Here is a 27,670-nt window from a genome sequence, read left to right on the forward strand (position 1 = left end):
GGCAGGGTTCATGAGAATGGCGCTTGTCTGAATCAGTAGTCTGGCTTTCCCGAGGAAATGTAGCAGGGAATTTACAGTAGAGTGCAGTGTTAAAATTCAAGCATTCTTCAGAAATGCTAAGAGATTTTCAATCGAGATAGCCCTTTTTTCATTGGGGCCAGGCAAGACCGGATTCGAAAGGGTGATGGGGGGGAAGGGGAAACATCAAGACCTGGTGTGCATCATGGCAGGAGACAGCGATCAGACGGTCCAGAACCGCAAACCCTTTCTAATTGGGGTCGGAGGGGGCACCGCCAGCGGGAAAGTATGGCTTATGTATCCGATTGACGCGTTCCAGTGAAAATTGGTGCGCGGGAGTGGTAGCGGCGGCGCTGCGTGGTTACTCCGGGCTTCCAGCTGCTGTCCGCACTGCTTGGTCCCATCCTCCTCGGTGTGATTTATAGCGGTATAGGGGAAGAGAGAAAACGGGCAGGGGAGGGGATAATGAATGTGGTAGACTTCGCCCGCATAAGAGTTGTATTGTTCGATGCAGCAGGAATATGCAGTGATTTATATCGAGGAATAGATGGTTAAAAACATTGTGTATCAAAAGATTTGTTATCTATCAGGCTGTTTTAGCCGCCTGTGGTGGGGGCTTAGTAATTGTGCAGTCCGGGGCGTGTAGGGAAGCCGGTCCGACACTGCATCTGCATCCTTTGTCTTTGTGGGGATTTCAAGACCAGCGCTGTGTTAAAACGTGGTGTCACACGAGGAATTGAGCTAGGCGGAAGCAGGTGATTGGTCGGGTTTATTGCGGAGTTAAGAGTAATGGCCTTCGTGTTTATTATGAGCATATTTCTGTACTCTGACTGTTACAAATGTGCAAGGGGAGGAGGAGGAGGCGAAGAAGAAGAAGAAGAAGAAGAAGAGAGAGAGAGAGAGAGAGAGACGAGAGAGAGACCGAAAAATACACACCACAGGAAATCACATTTGAACCTAGTTGCTTTGAATATTAATCTAGTGTCATATGCCACATTCCCCCCAAAGCAAAAAGTCCCTACAATTCCGGAAATGTAAACTTAAAAAAATGGGAAATTGCTGCCGTTAACTCTGATTGCTGTCAAGTGTTTTTAGCACTTGGTTTCTCCCAGAACAAATTAAGTTTCTTTCCGTGTTCCCAAGTTTCGCCAGCACGTTGTGTCCAGATTCCCGCCATGTGTTAACCTCCCATTGGGTTCGATCGTTACAATCTACCCACGGTTATTCATATAACTTGTTTTCCGAAGGATTTATTTTTTAAAAAAAGCTTCCAGTGTTCTAAGTCGGTGTGTTTCAACGGCTGGAAACTCCTTGTGTTAAATAGTTTTATGGTTTTTAAAAAGTGACCGATTATTGCTACCGAGATGCCTAGCTTGAGTGTAAAACTCCACGTGTAAAAAGTAACAGCGCAGTTTGAACAATTTAATTATTGCAATTTTCACCCAGTTTAAAACCGTAGGATAAACACAACGTTCTCTTAAAAAGTTGGGACGACAAAAATGCTGGTATTTGTAATTGAAAATTTAAAAAATATATACATAGAAAATAACCACCTGTATGACGATTTCCCTTAAAGACAAAGCGGCAGTCATTTTTGTTCGTTCACGCATGTCAGAACAGCATGTCCAACTGTTGGCAAAGTCTATTTGCCAGTGTGATTGAACATATTCAGAACAGAATTCTATGTTTTGTTTCCGGCCTGGTTGGAAAAATAATCATGTTTACAATGTAGCTCCCATTGAGAAGTGCACGTACTAATTCTGTCTGAAGGGCAGTCTCCAATTGTGTATTTGTGAAGAGAAAGAAAATTTGTGAAGAGAAAGAGAATAATAGACAATAGGTGCAGGAGGAGGCCATTCGGCCCTTCGAGCCAGCACCGCCATTCAATGTGATCATGGCTGATCATTCTCAATCAATAGGGTACAAATGAGTTGAAAGGGAGCATAGAAACAGGGGCCCAGAAAGTTTAAAGGGTGCATGGGAATGAAGCCCTGGTGAATTTAAAGGGAAAAACGAGGCCTGGAGAATTTATAGAGAGAAAGGAAAATTAAGGTACGGTAGCGCAGCGGTAGAGTTGCTGTTTTACAGCGAATGCAGCGCCGGAGACTCAGGTTCGATCCTGACTACGGGTGCTGCACTGTAAGGAGTTTGTACGTTCTCCCCGTGACCTGCGTGGGTTTTCTCCGAGATCTTCGGTTTCCTCCCACACTCCAAAGACGTAGAGGTATGTAGGTTAATTGGCTGGGTAAATGTAAAAATTGTCCCTAGTGGGTGTAGGATAGTGTTAATGTACGGGGATCGTTGGGCGGCACGGACTTGGTGGGCCGAAAAGGCCTGTTTCCGGCTGTATATGTATGATATGATATGATAAGGCGGCACAGAAAACAGAACCAGGTGTGCCACATACCGAACAAATAGGATATCCGGGCAATAGGATAGCATTTACCAGAGTTTTGCTGTATTTTAGTTTTCCAGCTTTTGAAATGATTATGATTTTCATTCAAGGTATAATAGTTAGATTTCAAGCCAATGTTGCCAAAAAAATGAAGATATTATTGGCTGCATGTAATCACTGAAATAATTTTTACAAGGCAACGAAGACAGGGTAAAATTCTGCTGTTGCTAATGGTCTGCACCACGGTGTGGATGCCGGGTTTTGAGTTGCAGAGCTATTTAGCTCATTTGGAATCTTTGACAGATTTAAAAACGAGGCTTCAATATTGGAGATTTCAATATGTAGGTAGACTGGGTCCCTTGAAATAGGTGAATTTATTATGGGGAACAAGGAAATGGCAGATGAGTTGAACAGGTACTTTGGTTCTGGTGTTGGGTAGACTGATGGGACTGAAGGCTGATAAATCCCCAGGGCATGACGGTCTGCATCCCAGGGTACTCAAGGAGGTGGCTCTAGAAATTATGGATGCATTGGTGATCATTTTCCAATGTTCTATAGATACTGGATCAGTTCCTGTGGATTGGAGGGTAGCTAATGTCATCCCACTTTTTCGGAAAGGAGGGAGAGAGAAATTATAGACCAGTTACCCTGAAATCGGTGGTGGGGATGCTGGAGTCGATTATTAAAGATATAATAGCGTTGCATTTGGATAGCAGTAACAGGATTGGTCCAGGTCAGCATGGATTTACGAAGGGGAAATCCTGCTTGACTAATCTTCTGGAATTTTTTGAGGATGTAACAAGTAAAATGGATAAGGGAGAACCAGTGGATGTAGTGCATCTGGACTTTCAGAAAGCCTTTGATAGGGTTCCACACAGGAGATTAGTGGGCACAATTAGAGCATATTGGCCTTCATAACAAGAGGATTTGGGTATAGGAGCAAAGAGGTCCTTCTGCAGTTGTACATGGACCTGGTGAGACCACAGGAGGAGTATTGTGTGCAGTTTTTGTCTCCTAAGTTGAGGAAGGACATTCTTGCTATTGAGGGAGTACAGCGTAGGTTCATGAGGTTAATTTCCGGGATGGCGGGACTGTCATACGATGAAATAATGGAACGACTGGGCTTGTATTCACTGGAATTTAGAAGGATGAGAGGGGACCTGATAGAAACATATAAAAAATATTAAGGGGGATTGGACACGCTTGATGCAGAAAACATGTTCCCGATGTTGGGGGAGTTCAGAATCAGGGGCCACAGTTGAAGAATAAGGGGTAGGCCATTTAAGACTGACAATAGACAATAGGTGCAGGAGGAGGCCATTCGGCCCTTCGAGCCAGCACCACCATTCAATGTGATCATGGCTGATCATTCTCAATCAGTACCCCGTTCCTGCTCTCCCCATACCCCCTGACTCCGTCCGCTATCCTTAAGAGCTCTATCTAGCTATCTCGTGAATGCATTCAGAGAATTGGCCTCCACTGCCTTCTGAGGCAGAGAATTCCACAGATTCACAACCCTCTGACTGAAAAGGTTTTTCCTCATCTCAGTTCTAAATGGCCTACTGATTGTGGATGATCAGCCATGATCAGATTGAATGGTGGTGCTGGCTCGCAGGGCTGAATGGCCTCCTGCACCTATTTTCTACGTATGTATCTAATATATTCTGGTTTATTGAGTGACAAGTAAATGATTGCAACACCTTTCCCCGACATTCAGCAGCTCACTGTTACAGAGTGTCTCCACAGGTTATAATGTGCTTTGGGAACAAGTGTGGCAATATCGAAGCTCCTGCTAATTGTTGTTTAATGGTGTGAAAATGCCCAAAACACTCTTTTCAAGACTGAAAATTTATATTAAATTGAGAGGTGGGTGGGAACTGAACTTATAATCTTGGAATGTGAAAGCCCCGTAAATCTCAGTGAACAGCGCACCACTTACTGGCAAGGGCTGTGGCGAGAGTAGATCCACGATGCTGTTGGGCAGAGTGTTTCAGAGAATTGGACCCTGTGGCTGAGGGCAGAATAATGGAGGAGAGATTGTGGCATTACCCTTGGCTTGCTATCTTTGTCCCTTTTTAAGGCAGTGGAAGTGGGATGTTTGGAGGGCACAAAGTATGCAATGTGTCTATTAACAAACTTTCACTTTCTGAATGTATATTTAATACAATCTATAACCCCTTTAAATTGACCTTTTTAGGGGATTCTACATCTTTAATAATATGTGGGGACTGGATCGGATATTTGGTTTTGTTCCTTAATGCCTGCGACTTTGTAGCGTGACAGTTAATTTTTGTATAGAGAGGAACTGCAGATGCTGGTATATACCAAAGATAGATGCAAAGTGTTGGAATAACTCAGCGCATCAGGCAGCATCTCTGGAGAAAAAGAATGGGTGACCTTTCGGGTTGGGTCGGGCAGTATGAAGAAGGATCCCGACCTGAAATATCACCCATCTTTTTTCACTGCAGTTGCTGCCCGACCTGCTGTGTTACTCCAGCACTTTGTGTCTAACTTAATTTTTGTACCTGTCTGCACTTCATTTGTTTCTTGAGGTTGAGATTGGATGTTCAAATGTAGGATTAGCATAAAATACTCTTGCCGCACAACCCTGCCACTCATGCATAATTGTGTCTCTGCTTAATGCCAGACTGCATTGTGCTGAGGGATGCAGTCTAATCGCCAGGATATATTGACTGCAATAGGTAATTCAGTCTGTTCAGCATCTTGTACTTCATTGATCTGCTGAATGTTCTGTTTGGCAGTTTGAACCATTGGAGATTCCAGTTACAAAAAAATATATAGCTGAATCTTGTCTAGAATTAACTCTCTCATTAGCATCCATGTTGTCCATTCATCTTAATGGTCTGTGAGGCTTTTCTATGACTTTTGTGTTTCAAGTTGGAACTGTTAGTTCAATCGATTTTAGACTAAATTATGCAAGTGCCAGATCAGCAGAAACTGATTTCAACTCAGCAAATGTTGCTGTAAAATGTGACTTGCGTAGGTGTGTATTTATTTTTCCCAGTACAAAAAGAGAAGATGAAGACAAGGTGCAATATTCGGTTTGTTTTTAGAGATACAAGGAACTGTAACTGCTGGAATCTTAAGCAAAGCACAGAGTGCTAGAGGAACCCAATGGGTTAGGCAGCATCTATGGAGGGAATGGAAAGGCGACATTTCAGGTTGGGACCCTTCCTCAAACCCGAAACGTTGTCTATTCATTCCCTCCACAGAGGCTGCCTGACTTGCCGAGTTATTCCAGCACCCTGCGTTTTGCTTCAGTTAGTTTTTGTCTAATGTGCATCTTAAATCCATTTGCCAGTCTGTAATCCTTGAAGCAATTCTTTCATAAATAAATACATGAATTTTTGTTTCAGCTGGCCACGCTTCAGCTGCTTTATGTGGGTGCATGTTTTTGATTTTTAATGTCACCTTGTTCCAAAAACAAGTGGGAGGAGGGTTTTTTTCTCTGCCACTCAAAAGAAAATTCAGATTTTGCCCTTTTGTCGTGTACTCATAGGTTCTAGGAGCAGAATTAGGCCATTCGGTCAAACAAGTCTACTCTGCCATTCAATCATGGCTGATCGATCTTTCCTTCTCATCTTCATTCTCCTGCCTTTGCCCCATAACCGCTGACACCCTTACTAATCAAGAAATGTCCTTGCTAATCAATAACTACTATGGTTTGTATCTCTGGAAGTGGTTATGGTAAATGACAGGACTCCTTGAAAGTGGAAGTACTGGTTTGCCATTTTGACTCGCATTGATGTTTGTTGGTGATAAATGTAAATCTTATAAATTGCTTTTGCAATTGCAATTAGGATTATTCCAAGTTAAACTTATAATTGTTAAAATAAACTCGACAACATTTCCAATTTTCATGCAGAAAGGTAGACTTTTTAAGGAGACAGTTGACTAATGACATTAATGTCTAGGAAGGAACTGCTTTTTGCTCGTTTATACCGAAGATAGACACAAAGTACTAGAGTGGTTCAGGCTGCATCTCTGGAGAAAAGGATTAGGTGATGTTTTGGGTCAGAAGCTTTCTTCAGGCCGAAGGGTTCCATCTGTGCCTGAAGAAAGGTTCTGACCCAAAACATCACCTGTTTCTTTTCTCCAGAGATGCTGCCTGACCCCCTGAGATGCTCCAGCACTTTGCGTCTACCTTAATGTCTGAGATTAAAATATTCTCCATGTAATTCCAAGAGTTATCAGTGAAGTATTGGAATTTATGAAGTCTAGTTTGGTTTTGAAACTTTGAAGCTAAAATAGCACCACTTGAGAAAGAATAGTGGAAAATGCTGAAAATACCTTGCAGGTGAGCCAGAGTCAGGAGAAAGCTCCCAGGTAATGTTTCAGTTGTAAACTACATTAAACAAAGGATCCATGTTTGTTGAATTTTTAATTAAACTTTGTCTTTACCTTCTGTAGCTGCAGCCTGATCTTTGCAATTCTTTTCTGACCCAGATTTTGAATCTCTTAACAATTTACTTGGTTCGGTGCACTGTTGCCTTGATTAACATCAATGTTGCTGTTGTATGTATTTGTAGTGTTTCTGGATGAGTTAATTTGACTTAGATACTGACTTTCTGTTTTTTAAATAATAAATCTTTCTCTACCTTGAAAAGGTGTTTAGATTGCTGTTGATTTTTGGTCTAAACGTTGACATGAGAGGTGAGCACAATGTAAAGCAGTGTTACAGGAAGTTCCAGGAATGAGTTGTTTCTGGATATCTGAATCAATTGTCCAGCAAAGTACTAGGAACCAAACCCGTACATGGTAGCCTAAAGCAACAGCCTATCGACATCTTACAATGCCATCATTGGAGTTTCATCCGAGCAAATGTAACATGTTGCAGTTTGGTGTCGAATTTAAGTGGAAAGTATACACTTAATGGCAAGACCCCTAACAGCATTGATGTACAGAGGGATCTTGGGGTCCAAGTCTATAGTTCCCTTAAAGTGGCAACACAAGTAGATAGAATGGTAAAGAGGGCATGTGGTATACTTTCCTTCGCCAGTCGGGGCATTGAGTATGAGTCAGGAAGCGATGTTGCAGTTTTATAAGACTTTGGGGTTAGGTTGCCTTTGGAGTATTTGTGTCAAGGCAGCATGGCTGCTTTCCTCCCTCCCCTTGTCATTTCCGGCTCTGATCCATGTTTGGATCAAGGCTGTATTGAGGCCTGAAGTTGAACAGTTTTGGCTAACCCCAAATTGGTCATCCATGAATATATGCCAATTGATAATATTGTTGATTGCATCTTCTGTCATTTTGGTGATGATCGAGAGTGGACTGGATGGCAGTTAGCCAAATTGGATTTGCTTTTTACTTGCGAACATTACGAAGATGAGCAATTTTCCACATTTTTGGTTAGATATCAGTGTTGTAACTTTACTGGAACAGATTGGCTAATTGTAGGATGCAAGTATTATGCTGTCACTGACGTTTGTTTTCAATTTGTATCCATGGTCTCTAAGGAGTTTTACAAAAGATTATAAGATCAGTGGACTTCCACTTTTGAAACATGCCTTCTGTCGTTTTGCCAGTAATTCTGCATTTTTCTATATTCTGCAACTTAAATGCGCATGTTTCTTTTCTCTGCATAATAGTTTTTTTGCTTATGAGAATTGGGAATGTGGGAAATATCTATAGGTTTCCCATGTGAACAGGCCACCGAGTCCACGCCGACCCCATACACTAGTTCTATTCTACAGACTAGGGACAATTTATAGAAGCCAATTAACCTACAAACCTGCACGTCTTTGGAAACGAGCACCCAGAGAAAACCCACGCGTCAAAGGGAGAACGTATAAACTCTGTACAGACAGCATCCGTAGTCAGGATTGAACTCTGGTCTTTGGCGATGTAAGGCAGCAACTCGACCACTGCGCCACCATGCCACCCACTGATGAAAAAGTGAAACACCCTAAATTGTTGGATCGTGGAATATAATTTTAACAATGCATGCAAGTTACTTTCAAGGGAAAGTTTGCATCACGTGTATGGCTGTAAATGAGGTGAATACCTGGCATGGCATGTTCGCTGGCTTCCAAGGTACTCTTCAGACAGTTTGAAACAGCAGCTGGTTTGTTTATCTACAGATTTAATATTGAGTATATATTATTCATCTATATGCTGGTGTGTTCTTGGTTCTTTAGAAACATTGCCTTTCTTGTAGAGAATGGTGGTTTCCAGTTGCAGCAGGAGCATCTGTGCTAAATAGTGACATTTGTGCTGAAGAGGAAAATGGTTGTTGGCTTCATTGAACAGGTTGAATTCCTCTCGCTAATGAGAGTAAGATGGCTATTGCTGACTTCTCGAAAACACTGACAGTTGACTGCTCCAGTGACAAACCCAATATCTTAAATTGCCGTAATCTGGTCCATTTGCAGCCTCTGTAGATGTCTATAACAATGCTTTTATATCACAGCCTCATACCTTTGCATCTTTACATTAAACTGGATTTGCAGAACAGAGCCAGATCATTTGTCCCAATTTATCTGATGGATCAGTTTTCTCTGGGAAACAAAGTTTCTATTCACTTTTTTTCTCATTCTTTCCTACCGAGGTTATAAATCTTTGCATATGGTCTGCTAAATCCAGCCTCCCTATTTGTATAGAGTTCTAGAGTTTGTATGGAAGACCAGTTAAGTGCAAGGAGCTAGCACATGGTTGTGGCTTCACATTTAACTCTATTGTGGCCTAACCATAAGTCAAAGGAGCAGAGGAAGGATATTCTTGCTATTGAGGGCGTGCAGCGTAGGTTCACTAGGTTAATTCCCGGAATGGCGGGACTGTCGTATGTTGAAAGGCTGGAGCAATTAGGCTTGTATACACTGGAATTTAGAAGGATGAGGGGGGATCTTATTGAAACATATAAGATAATTAGGGGATTGGACACATTAGAGGCAGGAAACATGTTCCCAATGTTGGGGGAGTCCAGAACAAGGGGCCACAGTTTAAGAATCAGGGGTAGGCCATTTAGAACGGAGATGAGGAAGAACTTTTTCAGTCAGAGAGTGGTGAAGGTGTGGAATTCTCTGCCTCAGAAGGCAGTGGAGGCCAGTTCGTTGGATGCTTTCAAGAGAGAGCTGGATAGAGCTCTTAAGGATAGCGGAGTGAGGGGGTATGGGGAGAAGGCAGGAACGGGGTACTGATTGAGAGTGATCAGCCATGATCGCATTGAATGGCGGTGCTGGCTCGAAGGGCTGAATGGCCTACTCCTACACCTATTGTCTATTGTCTAAGTACGCCATTCGGCCCATCGTGTCTACTCTGCCATGCAATCGTGGCTGATCTAACTTTCCCTCTCAACCCCATTCTCCTGCCTTCTTCCCACAACCCTTGACACCCTTCCTAATCAAAACTCTGTCAATCTCCACTTACAATACCCAATGACTTGGCCTCACAGTATCAGTGGCAATGAATTCCACAGATTCATCACCCTCTGATGAGAGAAATTCCTCCTCATCTTTCTAAAGGTGCGTCATTTTATTCTGAGGCTATCCCCTCTGGTCCTAGACTCTCCCACTCATGGAAACATCGTCTCCACATCCATTCTTTCCAGGCCTTTCACTATTCGGTAAGTTTCAATGAGGTCCCCCCTCATCCTAAAAGCCAGCGAGTACAGGCCCAGTGCCGTCAAACGCTCATCATACGTTAACCCAAACATCACTGGGATAATTCTCATAAACATCCTCTGGATCCTCTCCAATGCCAACACATCCTTCCTTGGATGTTTAACCCAAAGCTGTCACTATCCCAATCATGTCTTGCCAGCTACTTCTAATGGTATCCCTGCCAAATCTACTGCCCTGCACCACCCCCTTATTATTCCCTCTTCACCATCCAGCACCCTCTGCCCCCATTTGCACAATATGTCCCTCCAGACCCCCATCTTCTGTACCAGAAGAGTGTTTTTTTGTGTGAGTACCACATTCTCCACACCCCTGCTTTGTCCCTCTGCTCTAGGGACCTCTGTGCTGCTGGTACTGACTACAATGAGGAACGTTCCTGTAAGATGGACACAAAATGCTGGAGTAACTCAACGGGACAGGTAGCGTCTCTGGAGAAAAGGAATGGGTAATGTTTAGGTTTGAGACCCTTTTTCAGACTGTCTGAAGAAGGATCTCAACCCGAAATGGCACCCCTTTTCTCCAGAGATGCTGCCTGTCCCGCTGAGTCACTCCAGCATTTTGTGTAAATCAGCATCTGCAGTTCCTTCCTAAGCATTCCTGTAAGGACTGATGCCCGACTGAAGAGAAACGATGAAGTCATCAGGAGCTGTTTTAGTGCAATTTCTCTGCATGTAACTCACCTTAACCCTCTTTCAAAACATCATTGACCAATTTCATGATTTTTCTTTGTGAAAGGGCCCAGTATGAAATGCAATAAGAGTTTGGCGTGTCAGCAGCTTGTGATTTATTAAAGCAGTGCGGCTGCATGGGGAAAGTCCTATAGGAAAGAGAAAGGACATTGCGGTAGTTGTCGGACAAATCAATGCAGTGGTGATAAAGCATGTCATTAGTACTTTCCTCCAGAAATACATCTGTAATCATTTTGATTTGCTCTGTAAAGCCAGCTTCTAATTGCAGTGTTTTAAAACCCACTGTGTTCTACAGCTTCCCTTTAACACTGAGTATTTGCAGAAATCACAATTTTGCATTGTAAATAATGCAGCCAGTTTGATGTGAAATGCAAAGCCCATTTTGGTCAGTCCCATTTTGTGAGAGTGATCTGGCCTAGTAACAGTGGTGTAGCCTGTATATTGATGCGGCAGCCAAGAAGGCACACCAATGCCTAAATTCCGCATGTCTCCAGTGATGCTTCCAAACATCTACAGACGCACCATGTAGGTGGCATCATGACTTGGTTTGGGAACAGCTCTGTCCAAGACTGCAATAAATTGCAGAGTTGTCGATGTAGCCCAGTGCATCATACAGACCAGACTCCCCACCATTGATCCCATCTACGCTTAACACTGCCTAAGAAAAGCAGCCAACATATTCAAAGATTTGTCCTACCCCAGTCATTCCTCCTGCTATCATACTGCAGAAGGTATAGAAGCTTGAAAGCATGCCCCATCAGACTCGAACAGCCTCTTCCCCTCTGTTATCAGGCTTTTGAACAATCCTTCCATAAACTAGGGTACTGTTCAATTTGCCTCTATTAAGGACATTGGACTTGGTCTATGGAACTGATGTGCTACCATGCTGAGAATTTTATTCTGCACTCTGTATTTTTCCCTTTGCTGATTGTCCATATATGGTATATCTGATCTGTTTGGATTGCATGGAAAGCAATGTTTTTCTGTAAATGTGATAATAATAAATCTAAACCATGCCTCTGCCTCACAGCGCCAGGGGCCTGGGTTCAATCCTGACCTCCAGTGCTGTTGGAGGCATTTGCATGCCCTCCTTGTGACCACTTGAGTTTCCTCTCGCATTCCAAAGACATGTAGGTTGATGGGTTAATTGGCCATTGTAAATAACTCTGGTTTTAGGGAGTGGTAGAATCGAGGAAGTTAAGGCAAATAATAAAATGGGGACTAAAGTACGAGTGTTCAAAATGGGTGCCAGGTGGTCAGTGCGGCATTGAGGGCCTGTTTTCCTTGTGTATCTCTATAACTAGTAGACGGTGGAGGCAGGGGATGGGTACAGAATCACTTACACTTGACCTAATGTTGGATAATTCTTTTGAATATTGCCTTGCTTAAAACCACAATCACTGAGGAAACTGGTGTACCTCAAAATAGAGAACATTTTATCCTGTTGTGTTTCCCTGGATCCAAGTAAAACTTGGGATGAATGTTTAGACATTGTGCCCGAGGCTTCGTAGCAGGATGGTCACTCAGGGTAGCAGGGTTCTTGCATATCACTATCCAATAATTTATGTTAGAAGTGTTCGTGGAAGTCAGCTGCGGTATTATTTCCTTGCCCAGCCATTCATCTATGAAGTGTATTGCACCGTTTTCCTTGTCCTCAGATTTGTAGGAAAGACTTCAGTGCTTACAGCTGAACTGCACTCGCAAATATTTTATCTTGGTGCAGTCTCCAGCATGGAAAGTTGACCTAACAATGGTTGCCATTCATGGCTGGGAAAATATTACGCGATCACCGTGCTTTCTTAAAATCCTGGTGACTGGAAATTGTTCAATTGCATTTCTTAAAACAAAACTTTGCTTAACTTTCTAATAGACATAACTTAGTGGTGGCAGAGATTGGCCTTGTATTATTATGCCTACAGCTGATAACAGCTCCACACTGCCTTGGATGGTAACCGAATGTACAGAACCAGCGAAGAGCAGTTCTAGTTTAGGGCTGTGGTTTTTGTCTGTGTATAGTTGGTTTCAATTTCATGTAGTGGAAAATGCGAAGAATTGTTTTCATTTGGCATCACCAAAGTTTAATTATATGTCTGGGAAATGCAACAGAAAATCTCCATTCTGAAATTTCTGAAATCCTAATTTTATGAAGCAATTGGCTCCATGAAATATTTGCAAATGTTAACAAATCTGACAAGTCAAAACAATCTTGCACCTTTTAAAATATTGCAGTTTCCTAGTATTTTTACTCGACTAATAAATTACATTCAAAAATCACGTCATATGCATAACCATTGACTTATTTCCAAATTTTATGTAATCTAAATGCTGTTTAATTCCATGGATTTTGGACTGGAGATGTACGCTTTTTACAGGGGTTAGGGAAAGGCCCAATATTGTTATCTCCGCCTCACTTATCACATTTTCTCTCTCTGAGGTAGTCCTCAGTTTGTACGAAAATAGTCCAGCTACTTGGTCAAAATGAGATCGACCATCGCAAACGACAAGTGGTTATTGTGAGCCAAGATAGCTTTTATAGAGTCTTGACACCCGAACAGAAAGGAAAAGCAATGAAGGGCCAATTTAACTTTGATCACCCAGGTATGTAAATCGTAAATAAGCTTTCAATTGAAGCTTACTGGTAGCGCAACTATTGGGACACCTTATTTCCTCCCAACTTTTTTTTCTTGCAGATGCCTTTGATAATGAATTAATATTCAATACGCTCAGGGATATCGTTGAAGGAAAAATAGTTGAGATTCCTGTGTATGACTTTGTTTCCCATTCCAGGTAATTCACACTTTATAGACAGCACATTTGTTTTATTTTATTAATGCAAAAGAATATGCAAAGCTCAGCCTGACATTAGAAATATGGGTGGATAAGGCAGTGAACAATTATCTCTTGCAAATGTGGGTCCCAACATCACCTTTCTCCCTTCCATCCCTGGACCACAGCAGACATAGGTAAATTTAAAGAAACCACATGGAAACAGGCCCTATGGCCCATGGATTCCATGTCCACTAACGATCACCCATACATTAAACATAGAAAGTAGGCCATTCGGCCCTTCGAGCCAGCATCGCCATACAATATGATCGTGGCTGATCATCCCGAATCAGTACCCTGTTCCTGCTTTTTCCCCAAATCCCTTGATTCCGTTAGCCTTAAGAGGTACATCCAACTCTCTCTTGAATACATCCAGTGAATTGGCCTCCACTGCCTTCTGTGGCAGAGATTTCCACAGATTCACAACTCTCTGGGTGAAAACGTTTTTTTCTCCTGTCAGTCCTAAATGGACTACCCCTTATTCTTAAACTGTTACTCCTGGTTCAGGCCTCCCCCAACAACGGGAACATTTTTCCTGCATTTAGCCTGTCCAGTCCCTTAAGAAATCTATATGTGTCCCCTCTCATCCTTCTAAATTCAAGTGAATATAAACCCAGTCGATCCATTCTTTCATCATTTGTCTGTCCCGCAATCCCGGGAATTAACCTGGTGAACCTACGCTGCATTCCCTCAATAGCAACAAATGTCCTTCCTCAAATTAGGAGACCAAAACTGCACACAATATTCCAGGTGCGGTCTCCCAAGGGCCCTGTACAACTACAGTAGGACCTCCTTGCTCCTATACTCAAATCCCCTCGCTATGAAGGCCAACATGCCATTTGCTTTCTTCACTGCCTGCTGTACCTGCAAGCTTATTTTCAGTGACTGTATAAGGACCCCCAGGTCACGTAGAACCCTCCCCCTCCCCACACTTTTCGTAATCTGATACCGTTCAGTCTGATTTTTTTCCTATACAAGGACACCCAGTTCATGTTGCACCTCCCCTTTTCTTAATCTGACACCGTTCAGATAATAATGTGCCTTCTTGTTCTTGCCACCAAAGTGGATAACCTAACATTTATCCACATTATACTGCATCTGCCATGCATCTGCCCACTCGCCCAAACTATCCAAAACACCCTGCAGCCTCATAGCATCCTCCTCGCAGCTCACACTGCCACCCAGCTTTGTGTCATCCACTTGGTGTTTGCTAGATTAAAAGATCGTGTGGGAGTGCAACATTTGGATAAGAACCACAATTTTGGCTTAACATTTTTTCTTCTAAATTGTCATGGCCTTGAATGCTGGGCATGAGTAGACATGAATTTTCCCCCTGTTCCTACTGTGTCCATCTGCTGTATTCTATGCAGGTCAAATGAAAGTTTACTTGGCGGTAGGCTTACCCCATTGAAATGGAAGTGGCCAATAATGCCACTTGATAAATTTCAAGTCGAATTTTAATAAATGGAACTAACTATCATAAAGCAGTCATTATCAAGGTTGAGTGACTATGAGTATTTCAGCATCCTGGACAAAGCAAGAACATTTCTTTCATTTCTGAGCCTGTTCATCAGTTACAAATCCAACCATTTCGTAGTCCTCGACAGCAGCTCATATTCTGCTTGTGTAGCTCACAATTCAGTGGTATGAACATTAAATTCTCCAATTTTGGAGAATTTAATCAAAACCCTGTGTGCCACTTGGACGCACACCGATGCCTCCCTCCCCCCCCCCCCCCCCCCGCACCTTTCAACCTCCGTTCCTTTCTCCATCTTCACAATTTGCAACTTTTTATTCCTTATCTTTTCATCTCTGGCCTTTGTCCAACCATCCGCCCATAAACCTCCTCCATCGCCAGTGTCTTCCTATCATTTGCCAGGCTTTGGCCTCTTTCCCCCTCTCCCCCCCCCCCCCCCCCCAAAATCAGTCTGAAAAAAGGTCCCGACCAGAAACGTCATCTATCCATGTTCTGCAGAGATGATGCCTGACCCACTAAGTTACTCCAGCACTTTTTTTTTTTAGTAAACCAGCATCTGCCTCCATTGTTTCGATATAGTGATTTATAAATTGGCACAGTTTATGGCCTGACATGCAACCGATGACGAAGGTGACGTAGATACTATGAAAGGAGTTTACAGCCAGGAATGCAGGGGAGGGTGAGGTCAGGGAAAAGCTTAAACTGCACGTTCAATCAGTCATGTGATAGGAGTAGAATTAGGCGATTCGGTCCATCAAGTCTACTCCGCCATTCAATCATGGCTGATCTATCTCTCCCTCCTAACCCCATTCCCCTGCCTTCTTCCCATAGCCTCTTACGCCTGTACTAATCAAGAATCTATCTATCTCTGCCTTAAAAACATCCACTGACGGCCTCCACAGCCCTCTGTGGCAAAGAATTCCACAGATTCACCACCCTCTGACTACAGAAATTGCCCCTCGTCTTCCTAAAAGAACGTCCTTTAATTCTGAAGATACGACCTCTAGTCCTAGCCTCTCCCAATAGTGGAAACATCCTCTCCAGAACCACTCTATCCAAGCCTTTCATTATTCTGCATGTTTCAGAGGTCCCCCCTCATTCTTCTAAACTCCAGCGGGTACAGCCCCAGTGCCGACAAACGCTCATCATAGGTTAACCGAATCATTTCTGGAATCAATGTTGTAAACCTCCTCTGGACCCTCTCCAGAGCCAGCACATCCTTCCTCAGATATGCTGCCCAAAATTGCTTACAATATTGCAAATGTGGCCTGACCAGCGCCTTATAGAGCCTCAGTCCATGGAATAGACATAGAAACATAGAAAATAGGTGCAGGAGTAGGCCATTCGGCCCTTCGAGCCTGCACCGCCATTCAATATGATCATGGCTGATCATCTAACTCAGTATCCTGTACCTGCCTTCTCTCCACACCCCCGATCCCTTTAGCCACAAGGGCCACATCTAACTCCCTCTTAAATATAGCCAATGAACTGGCCTCAACTACCCTCTGGCAGAGAATTCCACAGATTCACCACTCTGTGTGGAAAAAAACCGTTCTCATCTCGGTCCTAAAAGACTTCCCCCTTATCCTTAAACTGTGACCCCTTGTTCTGGACTTCCCCAACATCGGGATCAATCTTCCTGCATCTAGCCTGTCCAACCCCTTAAGAATTTTGTACGTTTCTATAAGATCCCCCCTCAATCTTCTAAATTCCAGCGAGTACAAGCCGAGTCTATCCAGTCTTTCTTCATATGAAAGTTCTGCCATCCCAGGAATCAATCTGGTGAACCTTCTCTGTACTCCCTCTATGGCAAGAATGTCTTTCCTCAGATTAGGAGACCAAAACTGTACGCAATACTCCAGGTGTGGTCTCACCAATGCCCTGTACAACTGCAGCAGAACCTCCCTGCTCCTATGCTCAAATCCCCTCGCTATGAATGCCAACATACCATTCGCTTTCTTCACTGCCTGCTGCACCTGCATGCCTACTTTCAATGACTGGTGTACCACGTCTCGTTGCATCTCCCCTTTTCCTAATCGGCCACCATTCAGATAATAGTCTGCTTTCCTGTTCTTGCCACCAAAGTGGATAACCTCACATTTATCCACATTATACTGCACCTGCCATGCATTTGCCCACTCACCTAACCTATCCAAGTCACCTTGCAGCCTCCTAGCATCCTCCTCACAGCTAACAGGGCTGAATGGCCTACTCCTGCACCTATTGTCTATTGTCTAACACTGCCCCCCAGCTTCCTGTCATCGGTAAACTTGGAGATGTTGCATTCAATTCCCTCGTCCAAATCATTAATATATATTGTAAATAGCTGGGGTCCCAGCACTGAGCCTTGCGGTACCCCATTAGTCGCTGCCTGCCATTCTGAAAAGGACCCGTTTATTCCTACTCTTTGCTTCCTGTCTGCCAACCAGATCTCTATCCACATCAACACTGAACCCACAATACCGTGTGCTTTAAGTTTGCATACTAATCTCTTATGTGTGACCTTGTCGAAAGCCTTCTGGAAGTCCAGATATAACACATCCACTGGTTTTCCTTTATCCACTCTACTAGTTAGTTACATCCTCGAAAAATTCTATAAGATTCGTCAAACATGATTTACCTTTCATAAATCCATGCTGACTTTGTCCAATGATTTCACCACTTTCCAAATGTGCTGCTATCCCATCTTTAATAACTGACTCTAGCATTTTCCCCACTACCGATGTTAGGCTAACTGGTCTATAATTCCCTGTTTTCTCTCTCCCTCCCTTTTGAAAAAGTGGGGTTACATTAGCTACCCTCCAGTCCTCAGGAACTACTCCAGAATCTAAAGAGTTTTGAAAAATTATCACTAATGCATCCACTATTTCTGAGGCTACTTCCTTAAGCACTCTGGGATGTTATGTACTGGCCCTAGGGATTTATCGGCCTTTAATCCATTCAATTTACCTAACACCACTTCCTGACTAACCTGGATTTCACTCAGTTCCTCCATCTCATTTGACCCCCGGTCCCCTGCTATTTCCGGCAGATTATTTTGTACCCGATTGTCTGAGATTGTCTCCTTGGTAAAGATGGCATAGTCAATTTCCATTCCAAATGAATAATATGTTCCTGATATTTATTTCTGCTATCTTTCCAGAAAATCTGAGACTGTAACAGTCTATCCAGCAGACGTGGTGCTATTTGAAGGCATCTTGGCCTTTTACGTGCAAGATATCCGGGACATGTTTCAGATGAAACTCTTTGTGGACACTGACGCAGACACACGACTATCACGCAGAGGTACAGGGCAGATAGAAACTAATATGGTGTGGTGCTTTGCTATTAAGCTGTCTGTATAAATGTGACTTGTCTTACAGAAACATCAAAAGTTTTTGGAGGGCATAATTGATAAATTGCTTTCATATAACGTTTGCTACTAAAATTTGTATTGCCCACTTTTGGAGCAAAATGGAAAGGCCATGCGGAGTTAGTGTTCGAAGTTACAGGCGATTTATTAAAGCTGGTGCGCACCAGGAGACTGGTCAAAGCTGATCTACCGAGTGCGACTTTGGTACGGTTTTTATATTCTCCGACGACAAGATTACACAGAAACTTGATTGACTAAAACTAGGTCTTGATTACCGAATGGAGCTTACTGAAATACTTAATTAGGGAACAAACAGAATAAAATGATTATCCACAAGTCTAACTTCAATGAAAGTAGATCCAATTTTTTGTTACAATGATGGGTGCACGTATAACATCAATGAAGTTCTTGAAACCTGGGTGTCGTCACTGCTGGATTCCATGTCTCTAGGTTTAGGCTTTGCCTGCCATCTCATCCCTGTCACCACATTCGCACAGTCCACATTAGCCCTTGCTATTCGTTCTCATATAATACCCACTTTGAGAAAAATTCAGTTTTTTCATTCAACTGTTGCACTCGCTGGGTATTTCATATCAGCGTTCAATGAATGCTTATGCCATCTTTCATGAGGTCCAGCAGTGTGTCCATTATTCTCAGTTTAAAGTCATGAGTCTTGATTTGGATTTCTCCAGAAATCCAGGAATGAAGAGGGTTCCGACCTGAAACGTCACGTATTCCTTTTCTCAAGAGATGCTGTTTGTCCCATTGAGTTACTCCAACATTTTGGGTCTATCTTCAGAAAGCAAGTTTGCTTTCTCTCTCTGATTTGTGTTTATTTCAAGACTTGCTGAGGTCCCCTCATGAACTATTTCAAAATACTTGTTATTATACTTGTCTGAAGAAGGGTCTCGACCCGAAACGTCACCCATTCCTTCTCTCCCGAGATGCTGCCTGACCTGCTGAGTTACTCCAGCATTTTGTGAATAAATACCTTCGATTTGTACCAGCATCTGCAGTTATTTTCTCAAAATACTTGTTGATATGAGGGATAAATTAAGATGCCATTTTAAAAATAAATTTGGTCGCAGACTAGCTGGCATACAAAGGTTCCTCAGCAGATATTCAATTCAACCTGGACCATAACAGGATGGACCAAATTTTGTATTTTGAAGGAACTGGTTTGACATGATCAAAAGTCTGTTGTAAACGTTAATCTGTCACGCCTCCAACTGAACTTGCTGAATAGTTTACCACTGCTGGATAAATGATCGATATTGGGCCGGAGGCTCATCAAAATAGATGGGGTGAAAGGGTTTTGCAAATATATGGGTGACTAGATCTTGCCAGTTTTTGTCAACGGCACTACCTGATGTTATTGCCAGTTTAGATTGGAGAGACAGTTTGGAAACAGATCCTTTGGCCCACCGAGTCCACGCCAATCTATCGCCTGTTCACATTAGTTCTATGTTATCCCACTTTCTCATCCACTCCCTGCACACTAGGAACAATTTACAGAGGACCATTAACCTACAACCCACCGTCATTGAGATGTGGGAGGAAACCCGCGCAGTCATGGGGTGAACGTGAACATTTCACACAGACAGCACCCGAGGTCAAGGTAGAACCCGGGTCTTTAGCACTGTGAGTGGGTTCAGGATTGTACATTAAAGCACATTGGGTGAATGATGGCGCAAGAAACTGCAGATGCTGAAAGCTTGAGCAAAAATCTGTGTGAAGATGGGTCCCGGCACAAGACGTCGTTTGTCCATCCCCTCCACAGGTGCTGCCTGACCCGCTGAGTTCCTCCAGCACTTTATGTCTTTCATCGGATGAATGATCATTGCTATTACTCTGTGAAAGGACCTGCACTGTGCGCACCGAGTATCAGCAACTTCCAATGCATTCTCTCAAAGAAGTGAGCTGCAGGACCCAACCTTTCACATATCTCCGCACACTGTTGGCTATCACTGGGTTTGGCAGCTATGAAACATCATCCCTTTACAAAGCTTGTAAGAGTACGTTTGTGTTGGTGTGCTTGAGATCGGGTTTATTTGTAAAGATGAGAAAGGGGGATTACTGCAGACTGAACTACCATGAGCGCAATAAAGCGGTGCAGGAGAGAAAAGCTTCATGGAAAAGCATGCAAAATGATACCTTGGCTTAAGAAGTTGCAAAGGACATTGAAATCCAACTTTTTAGTTGCACATGTAAGTTCAACTTATGTGAAAGTGGTATCAATTTATAAGCAAGAACTCTCACTTTTTCAGAGATTACTTGAGAGTTGTTGACACTGAACTGATCCGTATTTTCTAATGTTTTGAAGACTTTCCCTGTGAAGATTTAACAGCCTCATCTTTGAGCAGCACTTGTTTTCATTTGGCTTATTTCTGGAAGCATGAAAACATTTTCTGATCTAAGAAGTGTTTTTAAGTGATATTACATCATTGTCATTCACAAAGTGAAGTGCTAGCATTTTTTTTTTGTTCTTGCCACTCCACTGGCACCCGCATAAGCTGCAAAAAAGATTAAATACAACTTAGATTTCCACATGTGGCTTGACAACACACGAAGCCGAAAGGTGAGAAGCAACAGGGCAGAAATGGAGCATGTTTTCCCCCATGTTCCTTCTGGTAACAGCCTGCCTTTTAATTGCATGCTTAGAATCATACAGTGTGCAAATATGCCCTCCGGCCCAACTTGCCCATGCCAACCAACGTGCCCCATCTACACTAGTCCCGCCTGCCCGTGCTTGGCCCATAAACCTCTAAACCTATTCTATCCATGTACCTGTCCAAATGTCTCTTAAATGTTATATGATAGTGGCATTCTAAACACCCAAGTATCTATGACTGGAAAGTGTATTTCTCCACCCCTCTTGCTCTCTACAGCTGTGTCTGTAGTAAACAGACTAAGACTGGAAACTTCACTCCTTAAAATTCGTAACCTGTTTATGCCACAGCACTTCACTGGAGTGTATTTTCAAAGGAAGAATTTTTGATTTTAGATGGCAATTATTGAAACATTTGGCGACGTTTGCAGTTTTAGAAATAAGATAATAAAATTGTATCCAGTACTGAAATAATGAAAACATGTATCTCTTGCATTATGCCTCTGAATGTTCACTTTGTACCCCCTACTGCCTGTTTTGTTTCAGTATTAAGAGACATCAGTGAAAGGCAACGGGATCTAGAGCAAGTTTTAACACAGTACATAACATTTGTGAAGCCAGCTTTTGAAGAATTCTGCCTCCCTGTAAGTATAATGGGATCATTAATTATAATGTTGAGGGGGGAAATAGTTTGGGATGGAGTCCCGAATGTCAACTCTTGAGAACAATAAATTCTACCATATTGCAGCAAGCAGGATCCCAACTATTGACATTGGCAACTAGATTCTTGTCACCGAAACTCCATGACCAAGAAAAATAAGTGTCTTAAGGAGTTGTTGGTGGAATCTATTTTAAGAGGGGTTTTGGTAGAATTCTATCAAAATTGTATTGATTCTGCCTAATTGTATTAAGAAAAATAAAGTATTTGGTAAAAAGCAAGACACCTTTTTTTTGTGTGGGGGAATTGCCATCAGATTTGGTTACTCTGGTTTAGTTACGTACCTACAGATTTAGTTACGTACCTACAGTTATATTGGCATGCAGTGTTTCCTGCAAACTCGTGTTGATGGTCCTTCTGGTTGGCACGGACTTGATGGGAATATGTACGTGCAGACAACATTGCAATGCTATTATAATGGGTCTATATTACACTGCCAATGAATCGCTAACCTTCTGCAGTTGCATAGGGCTTTGGTGAGACCACATCTGGAGTATTGTGGGCAGTTTTGGTCTCCTAATTTGAGGAAGGATGTTCTTGCTATTGAGGCAGTGCAGCGTAGGTTCACGAGGTTAATCCTTGGGATGGAGGGACTGTCGTATGAGGAAAGATTGGAAAGACTAGGCTAGTATTCACTGGAGTTTAGAAGGATGAGAGGGAATCTTATAGAGACGTATAAAATTATAAAAGGACTAGACAAGCTAGATGCAGGAAAAATGTTCCCAATGTTGGGGAGTCCAGAACCAGGAGACACAGTCTAAGAATAAAGGGGAGGCCATTTAAAACTGAGGTGAGAAGAAACTTTTTCACCCAGAGAGTTGTGAATTTGTGGAACTCTCTGCCACAGAAGGCATTGGAGGCTAAAATTTCTGCTCATCACCTGGCTAACACCATACCTTCGGTGAAGCATGGTGGTGGCAGCATCATGTTGTAGGAATGTTTTTCAGTGGCTGGAACTGGGAGACTCGTCAGGATCGAGGGAAAGATGAACGGAGCAAAGTACAAAGAGATCCTTGATGAAAACCTGCTCCAGAGCGTTCTGGACCTCAGACTGGGGCGGAGGTCAATAGATTTTCATATATTTTGGGAATCTAGGGTTGGGGTGTGTGTAACAATGTGATGCAGAGGCAAGGATCACCGTGATCGCATTGAATGACGAAGCACATACGAGGGGCTGAACTGGCATTTCGGGCACAATCGTCGCATGAGAGATTTGCTGTTGGGGTTAGCATATACAGAAGGGAAAAAAGACCTGATTGAAACAAAATGCTAAATTCTATGTAACTGAAATAGAAAATTACGTACAAACTTTATTTTGTTCAGTTTTGAGATACAGCTTGGAAATATGTCCTTCAGCCCACTGAGTCCACGCTGACCATCCATCATCCTTTCACACTAGTTCGATGTTATCCCATTTTCCCATCTTCTTACTACACATAAGGGACATTTCACAGTCCAATTAACCTACAACCCCTTATGTGTGTGTCTTTGGGATGTGGGAGGAAACCGGAGCACCAGGAGGAGACCCTCTCAGTCACAGGGAGATCGTGTTTCCTCACAGGAAGAAGCTGGGTCTCTGGCACTGTGAGGCAACGGCTCTACCAGCTGCACCATTGTGCTGCCAATTGTATTCCAAGGTGTTTTGTTTCCAAACATGACTATAAATACAAACCGTAAATGTGATTTATGCAGTACTTCAAATTTTTTTTATGATTTTATGTCAAAACAACTGTGAAAGTGACTTTACATTGTGCTTGCGTTTAGTTCAGTAAACCTTAATTTTGAATGCATTGAGCAAATAGAATGGCAAACAGTACATTGTATCATTCAATACATTTGCTTTATTAGAGAGTAAAAAGTCATGTGAGATTGTACATTCAAAGCTTCATGTCCAGTTTGCCAGTTCCATGTGTAGACTTAGCTTAACAAATGGCTTTGGCTAATCTCCTGTTTGCTTCATCTGTTACTGTGCATGTATATCACATGTTAAACAGGAGTCATCTTTTATCTGAGGCACCAAATAAACATGTGCTTTTCTTCAAAATAGACCAAAAAGTATGCAGATGTCATCATTCCAAGAGGAGCAGAAAACTTGGGTATGAACTTTATCTCTAAAGCTTTTCAATATTTCCTATCCTCCCCACTAACATCCTGCTATGATTTATGAGTAACTGCTGGAAGAGATTGGCTATAATGCCATGGAAGCAAACGTGCATTAGTTTACCATCTGGGCCACAGTGGTTTCCTGTCTCAATTCACAACTGCATCAGAAGAGAACTCTCGACAAAACCTTAGACTATTAATAACAAGGTTAATAGACGAATGCCAAGATGATTGGAAAATCTCTCTCTCTCCCCCAAATTCCTATTATATATTCAACTGATTCTCCGAATTAGTACACAGGTGGTCAAATACATTGATTTTAGTTTACATTGGAGAACTATTTTACGCCCCATTTCCCCTCTACAGTATCTCCAATGTGTGATCTATTATCAGAAACCTGAAATGATGACAGGTTTTTGCAGTGTTAAATGAAGGCTGTTTTTACAAATTTATAGAATTGAATGTACCCTCAAGGCCCATATCTCAAATAAAATTATTAGAATTCATGTTCTGAAGCTGGTATATGTGCTTGGGAAACATTCTTTTGTTCTCGTGTGAACTCTGTTACGAAGATAACTTTGGTTTCATGTTAATTTAATTTAATTAAATTTAAACATCTCACCAGAATGTGTCACATCTAATGTGAAGAAGGGTCCCGACCCGAAACGTCACCCATCCGTGTTGCTGCCTGACCCGCTGAGTTACTCCAGCATTTCGTGCATCTCTCGTCTCTCTTCCATTGGTTCTATCTGAACTCTTCATAGGCCATCTATTTTCAATCAACACACCATCTTTGTTCGAGTCCTTGTCATCACCATTGCTAAATAGTCAACCGTTCGGAATCCTGAAAACCACCGTCAAATGGCATGTGCATTTGAGGGCTGGCAACATATGTACAGAGAGCAATGGATTCTGTTGCATCAACAATCCATCAAGAGAGTTCTTGCACAATGCAGATTTAATTAACAAGTTTGAGAAGAAAGACCTCTGAACTCCAGATGGTAGACTGACATGCTAGTGTTTGGGAAAGGGTTTAATTGCTAGCTTGCTTCATTTTGCTGTATTTTCGAGAGCTGAATGCAGTAACAGTTTGCAACTGCCTCTGGCAAAAAAATTGGGTTTGATTTTCAATTAGTTTATTTTAGAAGCAGTGTCATTGAATAAAAGTACCTCGTAACAAGATAATAAAAATGCAAAATTCAACATCTTAAAGAATTGGCATGCATCTCCCGTCTGAATGCATTTCATTGGATCCAGTGTCATTTTAAACATGAGACCTAGTTATCCTCCCACTGGGGAATATCATTCACTTTATACACAGACTGTTATAGAGTTGTTCTGCAGATAGAATTGTAATGTTCCACAAGAGGAATAAGTGGCACGGTGGCGCAGCGGTAGAGTTGCTGCCCTACAGCGAATGCAGCGCCGGAGACTCAGGTTCGATCCTGGCTACGGGCGCCGGCTGTACGGAGTTTGTACGTTCTCTCCGTGACCTGCGTGGGTTTTCTCCGAGATCTTCGGTTTCCTCCCACACTCCAAAGACGTACAGGTATGTAGGTTAATTGACTGGGTAAATGTAAAAATTGTCCCTAGTGTGTGTAGATAGTGTTAATGTGCGGGGATCGCTGGGCAGCGCGGACTCGGTGGGCCGAAGGGCCTGTTTCCGCGCTGTATCTCTAAATCAAATCAAATCAAGTTTAGAAAAGTTATTGAAGAAATGGGTTTCTAATGATTACAATTCAGAAAGCAGTCATAATACTGTTCTTGAATTCAAAATTCAAATCTACTTGCAACATCATGCCTAATGCATTTTCAGTGGTCCCCTGCAGATTTATTTCCTGCTTTTCTACTTTTGCTATCGAAATTATTACAAACCTTTGAATAGATAGACACAAAGTGATGCTGAGTTACTCCAGCATTTTGTGTCTACCTTTGGTATAAACCAGCATCTGCAGTTCCTTCCTCCACAAAGCTTTGAAAACTGCACAATATTATTCTGCATACATTTTCATGTTCTCATTCGATCCTGACCTCAGGTGCTATCTGTGTGGCGTTTTCACATGGATTTCCTCCCGGGTGCTCCCGTTTCCTCCCACATCCCAAAGACGAGTAGGTTTGTCAGTTAATTGACTGCTGTAAATTGACCCTAGTGTGTCGGGGGTGGACGAGAAAGTGGGTTAACATAGAACTAGTGGTGAACAGGTGATTGATGGTCGATGTGGACCAGGTGGGTCAAAGGGCCTGTTTCCACGCTATATCTTTTCTTTTTTTTAAATAATAAATTCTTGTCCTTCCTGCCAGTTGCCATAAATCTGATCGTGCAGCACATCCAAGACCTTCTCAGTGGTGGACTGAGCAAGCGCCAAAATGGCTGTTTGAATGGCTACAGTACTTCATACAAGAGAGAGACTTTGGATTCCAACAGCAGACCGCACTGACTGAAGGCTGACGAGAGGAAACCCTGCAGTGAAGTTTACCATTGACTTTACCATTTACTCTCGTTGGGAAAGGGAAAGCTGCCTCGGTCTTTAACATCATTCAAAGCTAAATTAACTTTTGGCACCAAAACCGATTTCTTCACAAAGTATTTAATTTTGCCAATTAAGTTTTTATTTTGTTTGTTTGTTGCGTAATTTAAAAATGGCATCTTGCCTTTTATGTTAAATGTCTGTGCTCCAGCAATTGTCTCTTATTAAAAAAAAAAATGCAGTCCAATAAAAGAAATACATTTGTGTGTGAAGTTGGAAATGTACAAAATGTGACAAATCCTGTCCTTTTGTATGTTGGCTTTGATTTGACAAAATGTATAGGGAACAACTTTCAATGTTGCAAATAAGTTCCAGGAGCAGAATTAGGCCATTCGGCCCTTCAAGTCTACTCTGCCATTTAATCATGGCTGATCGATCTTTCCATCTCAACCCCTGCCTTTGCTCTATAAGCTCTGACACCCTTAATGATCAGGAATCTGTCAATTTCCGCCTTAATATCCATTGACGACCTCTACAGTCATCTGTGGCAATGAATTCCACAGATTCACCACCCTCTGACAAGAAATTACTTCTCTCCTTTCTAAAGGTACGTCCTTTTACTCTTGACACTATGGCCTCTGGTGTTAGACTCTCCCACCAGTGGAAACATCCTCCCCACATTCACTCTATCCAGGCCAATAATGCTCGGTATCTGCCTGTTCAGCAATATTTAAGAGACACTCTGTATTTCATTGCACTGAATGGCTTTAACTTTGAACCTGATGTGCCAGTGGGGTGATTTAAAAAAAATATATAAATTATAGATGCTTGTGATGGGGGCTTGGGCAGCATAATCACCCCATCCCCAATGCTCCTCACACTTGTAAACCTTGCATGAATGCAAATTGAAAGCAGGGAGAATATTGGAATTCCTCTGGCGAGTTTAGATGAAACTAGACTCTATTTATATTTAAATGATGACAAGAGCAGCCCTTCTGGGGAATGCCCTTGAATTCCTTCATTTTCTCCTTCCTCAACCTGCCAGGCCATTTATATTTTCTCTCAAATTTAACTTTTGTTGCTTGATGGACACGTGCGAGATTGTTTTGGGCCAATTTGCTAAGTGTCGTTCATCTTCTTGTTTATACGGGCTACTCCAGACAAGGGGAGTTGAACTTGAAGAGGAAATTTAATTGACCCCTGGTTCTGTCTGACCAAAGTAGTCCTTTCTTGCTTTTTATAATGGTGCAGGTAACTGGGGATAGAAAGATGGAATTTTGTTTGTTCACACCCACACACTGTTTTCCATGTATCGTATGTTAGTCTATGACCATACAAAGTCATGAACTAAAGGGATAACTCGCTAATAAAATATGAAT

The 27,670-nt window shown here is 42.4% G+C and overlaps 1 protein-coding gene across 1 annotated transcript; it reads left to right on the plus strand.

Moving 5' to 3' along the window:
- uck2a (uridine-cytidine kinase 2a) lies at window positions 1-27,670 on the plus strand. Its single transcript, XM_078407775.1, has 7 exons — window positions 1-304; window positions 13,178-13,337; window positions 13,430-13,526; window positions 18,185-18,327; window positions 21,549-21,646; window positions 23,768-23,816; window positions 26,125-27,670. Exons 1-7 carry the CDS (start codon window positions 185-187, stop codon window positions 26,259-26,261), a joined length of 804 nt encoding a protein of 267 aa, XP_078263901.1. The 5' UTR covers window positions 1-184; the 3' UTR covers window positions 26,262-27,670.

Source organism: Rhinoraja longicauda, chromosome 11 (assembly GCF_053455715.1).
Source record: "Rhinoraja longicauda isolate Sanriku21f chromosome 11, sRhiLon1.1, whole genome shotgun sequence".
Classification (NCBI taxonomy): Eukaryota; Metazoa; Chordata; class Chondrichthyes; order Rajiformes; family Arhynchobatidae; genus Rhinoraja; species Rhinoraja longicauda.

What these genes read in the sequence shown, in the direction of transcription:
- uck2a (XM_078407775.1), top strand. Translation starts at nt 185, where the DNA reads ATGGGGGGGAAGGGGAAACATCAAGACCTGGTGTGCATCATGGCAGGA. An exon ending in GGGGCACCGCCAGCGGGAAA is followed by an intron (nt 305 to 13,177) that starts GTATGGCTTATG and finishes TCTCTGAGGTAG; the next exon opens with TCCTCAGTTTGTACGAAAAT. An exon ending in GACTTTGTTTCCCATTCCAG is followed by an intron (nt 13,527 to 18,184) that starts GTAATTCACACT and finishes CTATCTTTCCAG; the next exon opens with AAAATCTGAGACTGTAACAG.